General features: G+C 42.2%; 1 protein-coding gene across 1 annotated transcript; it reads right to left on the bottom strand.

The window, feature by feature from the left end:
• Positions 1-3,618: 3,618 nt before the first annotated feature.
• SULT1C4 (sulfotransferase family 1C member 4) lies at positions 3,619-11,840 on the bottom strand. Its single transcript, XM_075138515.1, has 8 exons — positions 11,675-11,840; positions 10,622-10,799; positions 7,643-7,780; positions 6,244-6,341; positions 5,794-5,920; positions 4,462-4,556; positions 4,069-4,249; positions 3,619-3,910 (listed from the first exon to the last, which is right to left on the bottom strand). Exons 2-8 carry the CDS (start codon positions 10,776-10,778, stop codon positions 3,798-3,800), a joined length of 909 nt encoding a protein of 302 aa, XP_074994616.1. The 5' UTR covers positions 10,779-10,799; positions 11,675-11,840; the 3' UTR covers positions 3,619-3,797.
• Positions 11,841-17,136: the final 5,296 nt, after the last annotated feature.

The following is a 17,136-nucleotide window of genomic DNA, read 5'->3' as shown; positions in this document are numbered from 1 at the left end:
CAACACAGCAGAAGTAGTCTTTGAGAAAGGGGAGAGAATAGTCCAAATCCTTCTGAAGGCCGGTTTTGCCGTAAAACAAAGTAAGGTCAAGGGACCTGCACAGAAGATCCAGTTTTTAGGAATAAAATGGCAAGATGGACGTCGTCAGATCCCAACGGATGTGATCAACAAAATAACAGCCATGTCTCCACCAGCTAGCAAAAAGAAAACGCAAGCTTTCTTAGGCGTTGTGGGCTTTTGGAGAATGCATATTCCAGATTACAGTCAGATTGTAAGCCGTCTCTATCACGTGACCAGGAAGAAGAACGACTTCAAATGGGGCCCTGAGCAACGACAAGCCTTTGAACAAATTAAACAGGAGATAGTTCAGGCAGTAGCCCTTGGGCCAGTCCGGGCAGGACAAGATGTGAAGAATGTGCTCTACACCGCAGCCGGGGAGAATGGCCCTACCTGGAGCCTCTGGCAGAAAGCACCAGGGGAGACTCGAGGTCGACCCTTAGGGTTCTGGAGTCGGGGATACAGAGGATCTGAGGCCCCCCACACTCCAATTAAGAAGGAGATATTGGCAGCATATGAAGGGGTTCAAGCTGCTTCGGAAGTGGTTGGCACTGAAGCACAGCTCCTCCTGGCACCCCGACTGCCGGTGCTGGGCTGGATGTTCAAAGGGAGGGTCCCCTCTACACGTCATGCAACCGATGCTACGTGGAGTAAGTGGGTTGCACTGATCACACAACGGGCCCGAACAGGAAACCCCAGTCACCCAGGAATCTTGGAGGTGATCACGAACTGGCCAGAAGGCAAAAATTTCGGAAAATCCCCAGAGGAGGAGGTGACGCGTGCTGAAGAGGCCCCACTGTATAACAAACTACCAGAAAACGAGAAGCAATATGCCCTGTTCACTGATGGGTCCTGTCGCCTTGTGGGAAAGCATCAGAGATGGAAAGCTGCTGTATGGAGTCCTATACGACAAATCGCAGAAACTGCTGAAGGAGAAGGTGAATCGAGTCAGTTTGCAGAGGTGAAAGCCATCCAGCTGGCCTTGGACATTGCTGAACGAGAAAAATGGCCAGTAGTTTATCTCTGTACTGACTCATGGATGGTGGCAAATGCCCTGTGGGGATGGTTGCAGCAATGGAAGCAGAACAACTGGCAGCGCAGAGGTAAATCCATCTGGGCTGCCGCATTGTGGCAAGATATTGCTGCCCAAGTAGAAAACCTGGTTGTAAAAGTATGTCACATAGATGTTCCTTTACCCAAGAGTCGGGCCACTGAAGAACATCAAAACAACCAGCAGGTGGGTCAGGCTGCTAAGATTGAAGTGGCTCAGGTGGATCTGGACTGGCAACATAAGTGTGAATTATTTATAGGTTGGTGGTCCCATGACACCTCAGGCCATCAAGGAAGAGATGCAACATATATATATAGACGGGCTCATGGTCAAAGGGTGGACTTGACTATGGACACTATTGCACAGGTTATCCATGAATGTGAAACATGTGCTGCAGTCAAGCAAGCCAAGCGAGTAAGGCCTCTTTGGTGTGGAGGATGATGGTTGAAATATGGGGAGGCCTGGCAGATTGATTATATCACACTCCCACAAACCTGCCAAGGCAAGCGCTATGTGCTCACCATGGTGGAAGCAACCACCGGGTGGCTGGAAACATATCCCGTGCCCCATGCCACTGCCCAGAACACCATCCTGGGCCTTGAAAAGCAAGTCATGGCGACATGGCACCCCAGAAAGAATTGAGTCAGACAACGGGACTCATCTCCGAAACAGCCTCATAAACACCTGGGCCAAAGAGCATGGCATTGAGTGAGTATATCACATCCCCTACCATAGAATCATAGAATCATAGAATCATTAAGGTTGGAAAAGACCTCTAAGATCATCGAGTCCAACTGTCAGCCCAACACCACCATACCCACTACACCATGTCCCTAAGCGCCTCATCTACACGTCTTTTAAATACTTCCAGGGATGGTGACTCAACCACTTCCCTGGGCAGCCTGTTGCAAGGCCTGACCACTCTTTCAGTAAAGAAATTTCTCCTAATGTCCATGCACCAGCCTCCGGGAAAATCGAACGATACAATGAACTACTAAAGAGTACACTGAAAGCAATGGGTGGTGGGACATGCAAGCTTTGGGATACACATTTAGCAAAAGCCACCGCGTTAGTCAGCACTAGGGGATTTGTCACCACAGCTGGCACTGCCCAATCAAAACCTTTAAGTACTGTAGAGGGGGACAAAGTCCCTGTCGTTGATATGAGAAATATGCTGGGGAAGACAGTCTGGGTTACTCCTGCTCGGGCAAAGGAAAACCCATTCGTGGGATTGCTGTTGCTCAAGGACCTTGGTGCACTTCGTGGGTAATGCAAAAGGATGGGGAAGTCCGATGTGTACCTTAAGGGGATTTGATTTTGGGTGAAAATAGCCAATGAACTGAATTGTATGATGTTAATTACTATATAATACTGTATGTCATCACTTCTATGGTTGCTATATGTCATACCAACGATATTGCAGTAAGAATCACCCAGATTAATGAAGAATGAACTTTGATGAAACCGAGCAAAGTGCAACGATGATAGAACTGGACAAGTGCAGTGATAATGGAACCAGAACTGGCCTCAGCATGCAACAATCCAACACCACACACCATCTCTCCTGCCCTGAAAGACTGTTATGACAGATGGAGCCCAAAGTCATGGACTAAAGGAACTCAATGGACATTTTAAAGGGATGGCCCATAGACTAAGGGAATGATATCTGTGGGTATATATATCAAAAGACAGGAAAAGTGGTGGTGATTAATTGGAATGTATTGGAAAATGTGAGACCTGGGCATGACGTAGATGGTATAGAATAGGGAAGGGGCGGATACTGTCCTGGTTTCGGCTGGGATAGAGTTAATTTTCTTCCTATTAACTGGTATAGTGCTGTGTTTTGGATTTAGTATGAGAATAATGTTGATAACACATGGATGTTTTAGTTGTTGCTAAGTAGTGTTTAGATAGTCAAGGACTTTTCAGCTTCCCATGCTCTGCCAGGTGCACAAGAAGCTGGGAGGGAGCATAGCCAGGACAGCTAACCCAACTGGCCAACGGGGTATTCCATACCATGTGACGTCATACTTAGTATATAAGCTGGGGGGAGTTGGCCAGGGAGCAGCGATCACTGCTCGGGGACTGGCTGGGCATCGGTCAGCAGATGGTGAGCAAATTGCATTGTGCATCACTCATTTTGTGTATTCTGTCATTATTATTATTATTATCCCTTCCTTTTCCATTCTATTAAACTGTCTTTATTTCAATCCACAAATTTTACTTTTTTTTTTTTTTGATTCTCTCCCCCATCCCACTGCTGGGGGGCGGGGGGGCGGGGAAGGGAGTGAGCGGCTGTGTGGTGTTTGGCTGCCTGCCAGGCTAAACCACAACACCACCTTTTTTCCTATTGGTTCCTAATTTCTATTAGAAGTTGGTTTGAAAATGCCAGCAGTATCAACTGCAGTTTTACAAAGACAAAAACTCAAAGCATGTCTGAAATATTTTTGTTAATGCTGAAAGTTACTGTGGGAGGGATGAATGAGAAGTATCCAGCGGGATTATTTTCTTCAGGGAGACCAACCTAAACTTCCATATAATTTGGGCACTCTCACGATAATGAAAAATCAGTGGTGTGTGAAAGAGAGATATTGAAATCTTAGGGACACAAGCATTTTGTGAAGGAAAAGCAAAATATATAAAATGGAAAAGGCTGAAGATCATCGAGAATAATTCCCATTGCTAATAATCACAATTCCATGCGAAAAACAAGAGAGGTATCAGCCATTTTCTTCTTATAATCTTCATCAAATTTCTTATTCTGTGCCACAGTGAAATAATTCTTCCAGTCCCCAACAACCCCTAAGAAACAGCAAAGCAAAAAAAAAAAAAGATTAGTTTACCAGTATTTCCTGGAGCCCATTAGCCATGACTCACTAGATACTTGTACTTCAAGCCTTTTTTCAAAACAGAATGATAACCAGGAAGACAGAGTTGATGCCAGTAACAAACCTCAGTACCTTTTCTCATGAATGGGGAAATGGAATGATCCATTATTCCCTGAAACTCGTTAGTGTAGTTTGTCATGGGATTTTCCTTCATTATCTCAAACGAGGTGTTATGGATTATCTTGTTAAGAACCTCCTGATTCACGTCCTTCTCCATGAACTTCAGAATCTTCTGAATTTCTTGCTTTGGATTCTGCAGAGAGAATAACATGGGATAAGATACAGAACTAGGAAAAACAAAGAGATCAAACATAGTGTTAAGGTTGCAGTTGTTGTCAGGGTGAGATGATCAGGTTATCTGAAGATTTGATACAGCTAGCATTACATAGAAGACTGTTGATCGTAGGTAGTATCTACTGGACTTCCAGATTTCAGAGCTCTATAAACACGCATTCGGCCTTTTACCTCCTTCATATCTTCATAGAAGAGGTAGAGAATACGGTGCTTATCTTTTGCCTTCCACCATCCTTTTACATGGTCATACCAGGAACCCCAGAGCACTGAAAAAGGAGTAACATCATCAGCAGCTACAAATGCCCAAACTGTCTTTAGGTATCTGTGACAGTCATGTTTCCCTCATAACCACTGTCTGGGCATTTCCCAGCTGGTTTTGAATCACTGTGGCCATGACTGCTGTGCTCTGTGCTTACCACAGCATTCGTGCTGTGAATCCCTGAGGCGTATACTCAGAGCAGGATTCATGTGTGAACTTTAGAGGGCCACAAACGCAGATGCTTACCCCTGAATGAAAAATCCAGGCTGCCTTTGTGGTCGATGGAGAGAAACAGACGTTTCCAGAGTGATTCATCTGATCAGCTTAATTGGCCCTGTTTTGAGCAGGGGGTTGGAGACCAGATGGACACCAAAGGTCCCTTCCAGCTTGCATTATTTTGTGATTCTAACTGGTTTAAGTATTTGCTATAGTATCAGAAGTGCCTGTTTCTCTCCAGCAAGTGTCAAGACGTCTAGCTTGGACAGAGGTAGCTATGTTCTAGATGTCCGCACTGGGACAGACGGCTTCCAAGCCAAGCTCGTCAAACACAAGACACAAGGTCTCTAGACATGAGACTCTCATGCTGGTCCAGACAGTAGTGTTTCTAGACCTACATGGGTGGCAAAAATATTAAGGACCTATGGAAGCTTTTCTGACCAAAATTGCAGACTTTTGGTCTGCAGACCAGAGCAGGTTTTCTTTCTTGGATATGAGCACCTTTTTTAGAAAGAGAGGAATCAGTTTCTGGGGCTGCCTGTCTTTAGCTAGATAACTGGCTTTGTTCAGGTGCCTGGTTTTTATACAGATAAATTTAGGTAAAAAGACTCCTTTAACTCGAATTCACACCACACATTTCCACACAAAATTAAACCTTGGTTTCTTGTATATCAGCCTAGAGTAAAACCAATTAAACCACTGTTCCTTCCTAGCTGGCTTCCAAGCAGGTTTCTTTTAAAATCAGAGGGAAGAAATTAAGCCTGTCATGTATGTTTCTGAATGATAATAGAATAAAGAATAGCATTTTTTTTTCAAAATGGGAAAGATAGATGTAAAGACAGGATTAATCCTTTAGGTACTAATAAAAACCTATGAATGAAGATAAATTACTACTGAAACACCTTCAGCAGATATCCTTCTGTAGAGAGTCAGCAGTGGATTTCAAACCATAGCTGAAATAAAAAAATCAATGTCATGTATTTTTTAAATGAACAAAATCTCCCATAGAACTGATTGCAGTTCATCACCTTTTCCAGTCATGAATTTCTCCATGAACTCCTCCCAGGTTCCTGGGTCAGGCATTCCTTTATTCATTCTGTGGAAATGGTAGTATGACACCAGGTTGTCTTTTGCATTTCTCGCCACATAGATTATCTTTATTGATAGAAAAAGAGAGAGAGAGAAAAAAAATTAACTTACACAGGCTTATATAGATATTGAGTATCTCTTGGAGTTTTCTCTTGGAGCCTGATGACAGAGGCTTAAGAGATTTTGCTTTGAAGCTGCCATTTTCTGAAATTCAATGCAGGTAACTTAGACATGACTTCTTTAGTTTCACACAAGCTTTGCACATTGAAGGGAAAATGTCTGGGGAGACCTTTAGTTTTCATAAAGATTCTGGAAACTGTATTCAGTCCTGGTTTATGTCACTTTCTTTGCAGGTGAAGCAGAATTGAGTCCTACCTCTTCAGCCTTACCTTACAGTTTTGTTCCCAGAAGGAGGGAGGCACCAGCTGCACAGGGAGATGAGTTTTTATTGTTCGTGGAGAAGGCATAGCTTCGGCTAATTCCAGGCCTGTGGGATGTTTCATTATGATATGTGACTTGTTCTCTAAATTGCACTAGCACTTCTTTGCTCTTCTCATATGTGTGATTTTGACTGTGACTTTTCAACCGTTCACCTTGCAACGATCTTTCATCTCCAAAGCAATTACATAGCAGTGTAACATATACAACATTGCATAAGCACCTTCAGTGTTTCTAGGGAAATTTTTACCTGTGTATTCAACAAGGAAAGGGGGGGAACACTGATTCATATCTTCTTCTTGCTTTCTTGGGCCCATGTCTAACCCCTGCATTCCAAGGGATAATGATGAATACTAATTTATATTTACCCAACCAAAGTTCTTCCTTCGCAATATTTAGTGATCTCCTTTCACTTTGCAGGTAAGAAATTTTTGTTTCTTTCTAGGATACGAGAAGAATAGGCTGGCTGACTAGACTTTCTGGATAGTATGTAAAGAGAAACTAGGAGAATGATGGACAGTGGATTTTGAGTAGCTATGGATATATGGGAATACTTGGGAATATCTGATGATATGTGGAGATGTGTTATCCCCTCCCCCTCTCCTTTTTAAACATCTATCATGACCTCTATCATTTTTTTTCCTATTATCATCTATCATCCTCTGTCATCCTCTATCATTTTTTTGTCTCTGTGTCAATACAGTCTAGCTTAGAAGAGAAAAGGTAGCACTTCTGCTGCAGAATTAGTCAAGCTTTTTAGCTTCAAATGTGAAGAGAGTCTGGCTTAAAGGTTTGTGTGGAACGGGAGCCCTTGCTGGGGGAAGACTGTTGTAGGAAACTGTCTTTGCGAAACAGTCAGGCCTGCTGGTTGCCTGAATGCCCCATAGCTTGTTTAGATGACTAGACCCTAGAATTTAACAGCAGTTACTCAAAACCAGTCGCAAAACCACTGAAAACATTATACACCTTTTGGGAATACTTCCATGACAGAGGTTTCTCTTCCATACAGCCCCTAATCAGAGAATGGGATTCAGTTGCCCCCACGTTGCCGTTTTACACATATCTGCTGCTGTTTTAGGTACTGTGGAGTATCACACACAGCTTTCACATGGCACTCCAAAACAGCATGGTCTTCAGTAGCGCCTGAGTCACATCTGCCAGCCTTGCTTCGGCTTGAGTAGCACTAGATGTTTATGTTAAAGCAACTGAACTGATCCCTAATACCCAACACGGTGCATAGTTCAGTAACAAAACAAGGGGGACCTTTCCCAGGAAACCTGTGGCATCAGCACTGGGTGCTTGTTTTGTTTCATTTTATCTAAAATACAAACCTATTTGTATAATATTCACCTGAGTAACTCGCAGCTGAAGGCTCTTGGATAGACCACTCAAGGAAGGGATGGCGTCTGTAGGTAGTGGTGCGTCTACACTTCTCAACATCTCCATTTTGCTGAATCATATCCACTATCTCCTGTGTCCATGTGGTACCTGAAAATGTCAGTGTTTAGAGGTTTCCCTCAGGGATAGCCAACAGGCTCTTCTGCTAGGGAAGTGAAAGCCAGAAGGATGGACTCTGTATTAAAGGAGGAAGGAACAGCACAGAAGATGATGGACAAAGTGGAAAGAGAGGATAATGGAGGAAAAATGCATAATTAGGAATACAAAGGTAATTCCAAAGCACAGTTTCACGGATTCCATTTTAGACAGGCTTCTTCTTGCCAACAGAAATAGCCTCCACCCCCACGCCAGTAATGAAAAAAGCACCTCCAGTATTATTTGGAGATTGTATTATTCGCAGAGAGGAATGAAATTCCCTCCTCCCAGTTTTCATACCTCACACAAATTCAGGTATCTCAACATTTGTTTTCATCCTGAATTTGAATGAAAAAATGAAATACCTGGACTTTGAGTGAGTAAAAATTTCATACAGTTTGAAGATATAAAAAAGTTGCAGTATTTTCAACGTTCCTATTTGAAATGCTTTAATGAAGGTCGGTACAACATTTCATCTGCCTGAGCTACTGCAACATCTTGTAAGAGTTACAGTATTGTGTCTCTGTGGCTCTTTTCCCTTATAGCCGTGATCACTGGGTTAACCACATCTCCTCCGAGGTGCTGTGGCAGGTCGGCTAGAGAACAGGCTAAGGGATAACTTGGAAAGCAATGTGGGCAGGAAACTCAGCCCTTCTTAAGATGCTTGAATTCTGCATCTGAGGCAGATACAACATAATGTCAAACGGACTGCTAACTTTATTTCTTTTCAGTTCAATGGCTGAGAGGTTTTAATCCAGGCTGGATAAAATAACGTGTTTTTGTTTTCAGTATACAGGAAATAAATTAAAAGCTTTCAGGTTTTCCAAAAATAATGTGTGTGGGTTTTTTTTGTATAATGTTTTTTTTCCCTACTGAAAAAAATACTTTAAAATTCTTGCTAATTCAAGTCATGATTTTTTTATGATCATCAAATGTTCCCGAATCTGTTCCTGAATCCCCTAAACTGTACAGGTTTTTATTCACCCAGGATTAATATTGATGCTTGTTATTCTTGTGTTCCTGTGTAGTAAGCCTAAAGGGTCAGATAGCTAATATTAATGGTGGGTATTTTATTTTATTGGCTGAAAATATTAAGAGAATTTGGTTATATCCTTAAAATAATTAACCCATTTCCAGAAATCAGTACTGGTTTACAGACCATAGAACCATAGAATCATAGAATCATTTAGGTAGGAAAAGACCTTTAAGATCATTAGGTCTAACCATTAACCTAACATTGCCAAATCCACCACTAAACCATGTCCCTAAGCACCACATCTACACGTCTTTTAAATACCTCCAGGGATGGTGACTCAACCACTTCCCTGGGCAGCCTGTTCCAAGGCCTGACAACCCTTTCGGTGAAGAAATTTTTCCTAATATCCAATCTAAACCTCCCCTGATGCAACTTGAGGCCATTTCCTCTTGTCCTATCACTAGTTACTTGGCAGAAGAGACCAACACCCACCTCGCTACAACCTCATTTCAGGTAGTTGTAGAGCGCGATGAGGTCTCCCCTGAGCCTCCTTTTCTCCAGGCTAAACAGTCCCAGTTCCCTCAGCCACTCCTCATAAGACTTGTGCTCCAGGCCCTTCACCAGCTTCGTTGCCCTTCTCTGGACACGCTCCAGCACCTCAATGTCCTTCTGGTAGTGAGGGGCCCAAAACTGAACACAGGATTCGAGGTGCGGACTCACCAGAGTACAGGAGGACAACCACTTCCCTAGTCCTGCTGGCCACACTGTTTCTGATATAGGCCAGGATGCCATTGGCCTTCTTGGCCACCTGGGCACACTGCCGGCTCATGTTCAGCCGGCTGTCGACCAACACCCCCAGGTCTTTTTCTGCCAGGCAACTTTCCAGCCACTCTTGCCCAAGCCTGTAGCGTTGCATGGGGTTGTTGTGGCCGAAGTGCAGGACCCGACTTGGCCTTGTTGAACCTCATACAATTGGCCTTGGCCCATCAATCCAGCCTGTCCGGGTCCCTCTTCAGAGCCTTCCCACCCTCAAACAGATCAACACTCCCACCGAATTTGGTGTTGTCTGCAAACTTGCCGAGGGTACACTCGATCCCCTCATCCAGATCATTGATAAAGACATTGTCACCATCATTAAGCTCTAGACAATCAAAACACTCCCTAACACACAGGGCTACCCTACTGCCTCTCCCTCCTTGCCTATCCCTTCTGAAGAGCTTATAGCCATCCATTGCAGCACTCAGTTGTGCGAGTCATCCCACCATGTTTGCATGATGGCAACTATATCATAGTTTTCCTGCTGCACAATGGCTTCCAGCTCCTCCTGTTTGTTGCCCATGCTATGTGCATTGGTGCAGATATACTTCAGTTGGGCTATTGATCCTACCAGCTTTTTGGGGGAAGAAGCCCTAAGTCATAACACCAGTCATTCCCCAAATACATAATATTATCCATAGTTGTTCAGTCAGCTTCTATTATTTCTCAGTAAAGATGACTTTTTACTAGGCTTTGTTAAATCATTACCTATTGGTGAAAAACTTCTATTGTTGCCATTAATATATATGTATGTAATCTAAATCAAAGGAAACACTTAAGTATAGGAAGTTAGACTTCGACCATCTGAACTTCAATAATAATAGATGGTTGTTGCTTCCACCAAAATCAGAAGTTACTAGTCACAACTGACATAGCTTCATGTCTTTAAAATACGTCTGGTTTGGGATTAAACAAATATCAGTCACAATAGGAAAACACAATTTTCAATTCAAACAGTAAGCACTATCCCAAACTTTTCTAATCTGTTTCCTACCCACACCAACCTGCTTTTGCATAGGTTGCGATGAGCAGATCGTCAGATCTGGCTTTGAACTTCCACACTTGGTTCCACGTGCTGCATAGTGTTTTTGTGAGGGGAATACCTTCCACTTCACCTATCTCAGCTCGGGGCACTGTCTGTTTCAGACTCAAATCTTCCATTTTATCCAGGGCCACTGAGCACTGCATGAAAAAAGAAAGGCTTGGAATTAACATGGTCATTGCTCTGAAAAAAAATCTAAATTTACTCATCCATTCTTGAGGTCTCTTTTATTGACTGAATTCCATGTCCTCTGATTTCTTTGGCTATGATTTGGCCTATGTGGATCCATATAGAGGCTCCTTAAAGCTGGATCTAATTTTCAGAAATGCTTGGTAAATTGCTGGTGGTGGTTCTCAGCATCTCTAAAAATCACTCTGTTTACTCAGATACAAAAAGAGAAAAAAACACGTGAATCCCATTTTTAAACATTTTACCAAACACATTTATGTAAAATTGTGACTGTAAGTATGTGGCCTTTGAAAGGCAAGAAAAAGTAATCAGGTGTGATTCAAAAGAAGGCAGAGCGTAACAGCTCCCACTGAAGTCAGCATGCAGGACCCAGCCCTTCCTGAAGAAAACAAACAGAAACACCTTCTAACACCCTTTGGGCCTCATACTTAAAAATATTTGCTGAGCTTTTCTATGTTTCATTCCTGGAGCTTTTCACTCTAAGTGCTCTTTGCTGTATATTGAAATTTGTTTCAGATTTGCAGATAAATAACCTGAACTAGATAGATCATTAACTAAAGGTTGTTAGACTTTAATTATTTAAATCGATCTAGTTAAGTCTACTGCCTATTGTACAGTTTTACAGTAACTAGTTATTGATGTCTGGATTTCTCTTAAGGAGGCATCTTCTTAGTCATAACCTTCAGAGCTCCAGAATCTGGTCAGAGGAAAGTTCTGCTTAAAGGGAGGATACAGAAATCATCTCAATTAAAAATATCAGCCAGAAAAGACAAAAGACATTTCAATCCCCACAGCAAACATTGCCAAAATATTTCCTTTTGTTTACCTTGTTGACTTACATCTGATTTCACACAGATTCAGTTGAGCATAGCAAGAGGTTGTGTTGGTGGCTGGGCAGTGACCAAAGAAACAAAAAAAAAGAAGGAAAAAGAAACTTGCCAGAGAATTTTTCTTGCTTGAGTGTCTTCAGCCTTGGCTGTATTGTTGACTGTGCACGCACTTAAATCTTCAGGCAGACATAGAATGAAAGCTTGGGTGGAGTTTCTATTCCTCCTATGAGTGTGAGGAGAGCCGAGGAGGAGGTACGGCAGCAGCCAACAGCTGAACAGTATTTCTGGCTTGGTTTATGAACTCCTTTTTAATCCCATGAAGGAAAAATACTTTGAATTCTCATCTAGGGAAGGGTAGGGGGGTTGGAACTAGATGATCGTTAAGGTCCTTTTGAACCCAAACTGTTCTGTGATCTATTCTATGATCTATCATCTGAAGTATGATTCTTTACTGGCAACAACATGAAATGTTGGTCAGTAGCTCCAGCAAGATTATTTTAACTTGTCTCTGTAATTGTCAACAGTCTTGGAATAATTCATTTTCTTACTAATATTTAATCTAAATTGCAAAATAGTTTATTATTTGTTAATACCTAAGATCAACGGGCCTGAATGAATTAAAAGTAAGTTGGTTCCATTTTCACCACATACTGCACCATGCTCATTTAATAGATGTCTGAGGGTCTGTTTCATTGCTGGGGCCAGCCATTTATGTTTTATAGCACTTTCTAGACAGGTTCACTTCTTACCTAGCCTGGCATTACAGGGTTAGGGATCTCTGTGTGTGAGGTAATGTTTCTTTATAAGATTTAAGGCCCTATCTATCTTTAAATCTATATGAGATACTGGGAGAAGCAATGACATGCGCCGGACTAGCCACAAACAGTGTAGTAACAGTGGCTGCTAAAAGTGTGCCAATGACACTTTTTTGTCTGGTTCCCAGCTTTTGCAGTCATGTTGGCTGCATCAGGAAAAGCTGTTCTTGGGCAAAAGGTAGGTCACTACAGCTGAACTCAAGCAAGTTTGGATGGATTGTGTTCATAAAGGAAAATTATTCTGAAGAGCATTGCTATCAGGCATTGCTTCTGTCTTGTGCTGAAGGCATGCAAGCACTGTGAGTACTCAAAGTCCTTTTTGGTCATCCTTTGGATGGTCTGGCAATGTTTGTATCTAAAATGGCTTTCTGTTATCTCAATTTTTTAAAGACATTTCATACATACTATTCAAATGAGGATGTGGCCATCATTGCAGTAAACCTACCCTCGGATGGAGCTCTAGTCAGCCTAGCCAGTGGCGTCTAGAGAGTGATTCAGCTGACCAAACATGAGCTGACTTGCTCTGCAGAGTCCATGAACTGTATGGATTAGCTCTGCATTGACTGTAGGAGGAGCGTAGATATCTAGGTAGCAAAGACTCACTTACAGTTTAAGGCACAGGTGGGAAGTGAGGATTTCTGCCCTGGAGGTGGGGAGTGAGGTGAGAGTGAGCTGGTGTAGGGCTCTTCTGGATATCAATAAGAAAGGCCTGAGAACAAACGACTTAATAAGATAACTGCTTTAATAAGACAGAGTAAGAGGAGGAATATAGATAGCAAGTAAATCTTACGTCCCTTCAGATGCTGGGAACCTTGCGTTTGTGCAGCATCAGATGGAGCCCGGGTGGATTTTTCCCAGGGCACACTGAGTGGTTCCTGTTCGTGGAGAGAAACTCCTTTTTGGTCATTCAAGCTATTATATAGTTTTCTTACAAGAAAACAACTCTCTTCATGAAGGACGTTCACAGGAGACCTTTTTGTTGCCCTTTTAGACAGAGGCACGGCCAGGCAGGAGGCGTGATCACTGGTACCAAGCGGGAGCTGCCTGCAGGCTCCTGTTAACAGGCTGACTTTGTCCTGCAGCCGAGGGATCTGTGCAGCACAGCACGGGCTGCGCCTGCTCAGGTTAACTGCGATGTGGATCTCTGACTCTCGATGGACAGTGGTCTCCCAGTCAGGATCACCACCTTCCACCCGTTGGTCCACATACAGGCGATGACTTTCCTCACACAACTCACAGCATATAAGTAGTGGGTCCCCGTTGAGGGGCTGTGGGAGTCAGTGAATTAGTTCAGCGTTCCCTGTATGATCTCAGGAAAAGTTTCCAAAGAATCGGGAAACAAACCAAGAAATCGAGAAGACTGCTTGATTGGCTTTAAGCCAACCACTTGATCTTTTTCTGGCTCTGACACCAGGTTTTTCTTCTGAAGGGTGGCAACACCAGAACTAACAAATAACACAGAACAAGCAGAGAATATACTATTAAGGTATAATATTTCTTCTTCTGTTTGTTTTTTTTTTTTTTTTTAATGTGACCATTACTTTCAAGTTCTGTCACGGGAGGATTTGGCATTTTCCTCTCTGTGCTAAGTCCATGCCGATTCCGTTTGTCCTTCTCACACCTGCACCTGGCAGTTCGTTTGCTGGGTTGAAATGGTATGCATCCCCCTTTCAGTTACACAACCATCCTGGTAATACAGTAATCCCCAAAGCACATCAGCTGGTGTGTCTCAACAAAGAAAAACCCAAGAGCTGCTTATGGAGTGGCTCTCTTTTATTGCAGCTGTGAATCTGAGTAGCCTGTAAACAGTGCACTCTGACAGATAAGGTGGAGTGAGGTCAAACCCCACTGCCTGCAGCTTTAAATCTGCTTTCAAAGTAGGCAATGAGTGATGAATATCTTTTTTTGTGAAACAGGGAGGTGAGAGGTGAACTGGTCAGCCCAGGGACTGAGTTTCTGGGCTGGGATCATGGTTTACTGGGCCACTCTAAAAGACCAGGCACTCTCTGCACTTCCTCCAGGTTTCCACTGACCTTTTCCTAAGTGCAAACTGCTGGCAAGTGTTTCCTCATGTAAAACACACTGGGTTTACTTCCTATTTTATTTTCTATTTGATATTTTATTTTAGCTTGGCTGAAAACACTTAGATCTTTACCTGGAATGGAAAGCTACAGGCCATTCAACAGAAATAATAATGGGAAGAGACTGCTGAGTGCTCACAGCGTGGAGACAAGTGACTGCAAATCAGGAATATGTTTGTCTGTCCTTGGAAGTATCCTTGCTGTATAGCATTGTGATTTGGGGTTTCATAGTCACTGGGCTTTGTGAAATCTGCATCTGATCAGCAAAGGAGGTACAAAGGGAGAGTAGAGGTACCTTTATCTTACTTTTGTCCTCTTCTCACATCCTTAAATCTACACGGGGTAAGCCAACAAGTTTTCATTTATCATAGTGTGATAATTGTCTACGAGTTTCTCATTTAGTTCCAGGTAAAATTCTCTTTTCAGCACACAGCAGTTTGTAACAGCGACAGAGAGGTTCGGGAATATTATTGCACAAGGTAACCAAGTTGCTGGGGTGGCTGCTCAGAGCACTGGCTGCTGGCCGGGCCTGGCCTGCCTCCTCTTCTGGCCCATGTCAGGATACAGCTTCCCTTTGGCATGGTGTCACCAGAGTTGTTTTGGGGATAATGGCACGTTTGCACTATTTTCTTACATACTTTTATTCAGTGACATAGATTTATTACCGTTTCTTCTAACTTTGCCCTTGGTGGGAACTGAAAACAGAAGTGTATGTCCTAGGGACCATCGGGTATTTGGTGGATTCAGGACCCCATTAATACACGCTGCTGCTATGCCTCATGGCGATCCGTGCCCCCACCATGCTGTTCTTGACATTAATATGACTACTTATATGAGCAGAGATATTCCAATGTTGCTGACTAGAACATCTGAAGGGAGTTAAGCAAAGATACACAGCACTAGAGTGGAGTCAAAACTAGAAGAAAGCAGGTGAATAAAAACATAGTTTTCTTTTGTTAGCCCTCCAGACTCTGGAGCCAGGTCTTTGTTGTTTTTTTGCTATTCTTGAAGTGAGATCTCCTTTAAAATCTCTTCTTTCATTGCTATTAAATACATCAGTTTTAGGTTTTCTAGCTTGGAAAAAAAACGCAAAGGGATTATCTAAGAAATAAAATATATTTCCAATTACTTTGAAGCTTTTACTTTTTTAAAAATCATTAGTAGAACATTTCTTACTGAAGATAATTCTGTGACGAGATCTCTGGCAAAAGATTCTGTTTTATTAACTAATTGAAAGTAGTATCATTTCTATATTAGCTCTTTTTACTCTCCCTGCAATGAGTGTTTCAGAGATCATTTGTATATATATATAGAGAATGAACATTTGAAAGAATGTGGGTAACTCAAAAACTCACTGAATGTATTATGTCAGATTTTAAATACGTCTGACAGAAATGTGTCTTGGACAAGAAATCTGTCTCAGGTTAGTGGACATGAATAATACTCCAACAATTTAAAAAGCGGAGAAGGCTCCTTTTGTTCTAATTTTTATGTTGGATTTGAATATTTTTGCATTTAAAATTTAATCAAGAATCGCAGTAGGACTTTCAAATTGTGTTAGAAAAAGTGTGTTTTCTTTTGTTATTTGTACAGGATCAGACTTGAAGTGGGATGAAGGCTACAAATCCTACATCAGTATCAAGCACTATAATACAGTTTTAAGTCTGATTTTCATCAGATTTTGCCTATGTTTAGCTGTCTATATGATCTAGTGTACTGTGTCTTATAAATCAAAATCTATATTAAGATCTATAGCTGATACATTTGAGTTAAAGAATTTTTTTGCTTGTTATGCTTAGTGTTTGTATTACATTTCTCTAAAACTCTAGTCTCCCTCTGCTGGACAAAACACAGTCTTTTTTCCAAAAGATGCTAAAATCTTTTAAATTTAACATTACATTTGAAAGCTATTGAAATCCTTGGATACTAACCTCTGTTCCACTTAGAAAAATGCATACTCTGGAGAAACAAAAGAGCACTCTGGACAGGCCAAGGTTTCACTTTCGGGCTTCTTGAATTTTAAAGCTGGTTGTCTGCGTTCGTCTCTTGGTGACTGAATTAAACTGACCTGACTATAAGTCGGTGAGCAAACTTAGGCAATGAAAGGTCTGGTATTGCGGGACACATCTAGAGTTAATCACAAATGTGTCCTGTCATAGACTCCTGGCTGTCACAGCCCATATGTTGTCAAGAACAATCCTGCCGGTATCTGTAAAATAGGAACAATACTACCAAGCTTGTGATGGTCATTTAATGAATGCCTGGGTTGCAGCCAGATACAGCTGAGATAATCATCACAGATATATTTATGTAATAGCAAAATAAATACTAAGGGAAATGTTAAGTGTCAACATGGAATGAAAAGTCCTAAGGCTTTAATTCAGGAACACATTTAAGCACAATACCCAAGTGCAGTCCCTATCAGTAAAGCACTTATGTTCCATTACCATCATACTCCAGAAATTTCTTTGCTTTAAGTATCCTCTCTCCAGGAGAGCTTCCTGCTAGAGGAAGTGTTGGAGCCCACAGTTTGCATAACTCTGACCAGCTCTGCATGTGTTG

This window comes from Calonectris borealis, chromosome 1 (genome assembly GCF_964195595.1).
Source record: "Calonectris borealis chromosome 1, bCalBor7.hap1.2, whole genome shotgun sequence".
Taxonomy (NCBI): domain Eukaryota; kingdom Metazoa; phylum Chordata; class Aves; order Procellariiformes; family Procellariidae; genus Calonectris; species Calonectris borealis.
This window is presented reverse-complemented; position numbering and strand designations above follow the sequence as displayed.

Coding starts and splice junctions, on each gene's coding strand:
- SULT1C4 (XM_075138515.1), bottom strand. CDS start 10,778: ATGGAAGATTTGAGTCTGAAACAGACAGTGCCCCGAGCTGAGATAGGT. Junction 5,921..6,243: donor TCTGGGAACAAAACTGTAAG/GTAAGGCTGAAG, acceptor CTATCAATAAAG/ATAATCTATGTGGCGAGAAA. Junction 3,911..4,068: donor TTCCCCATTCATGAGAAAAG/GTACTGAGGTTT, acceptor GCTGTTTCTTAG/GGGTTGTTGGGGACTGGAAG.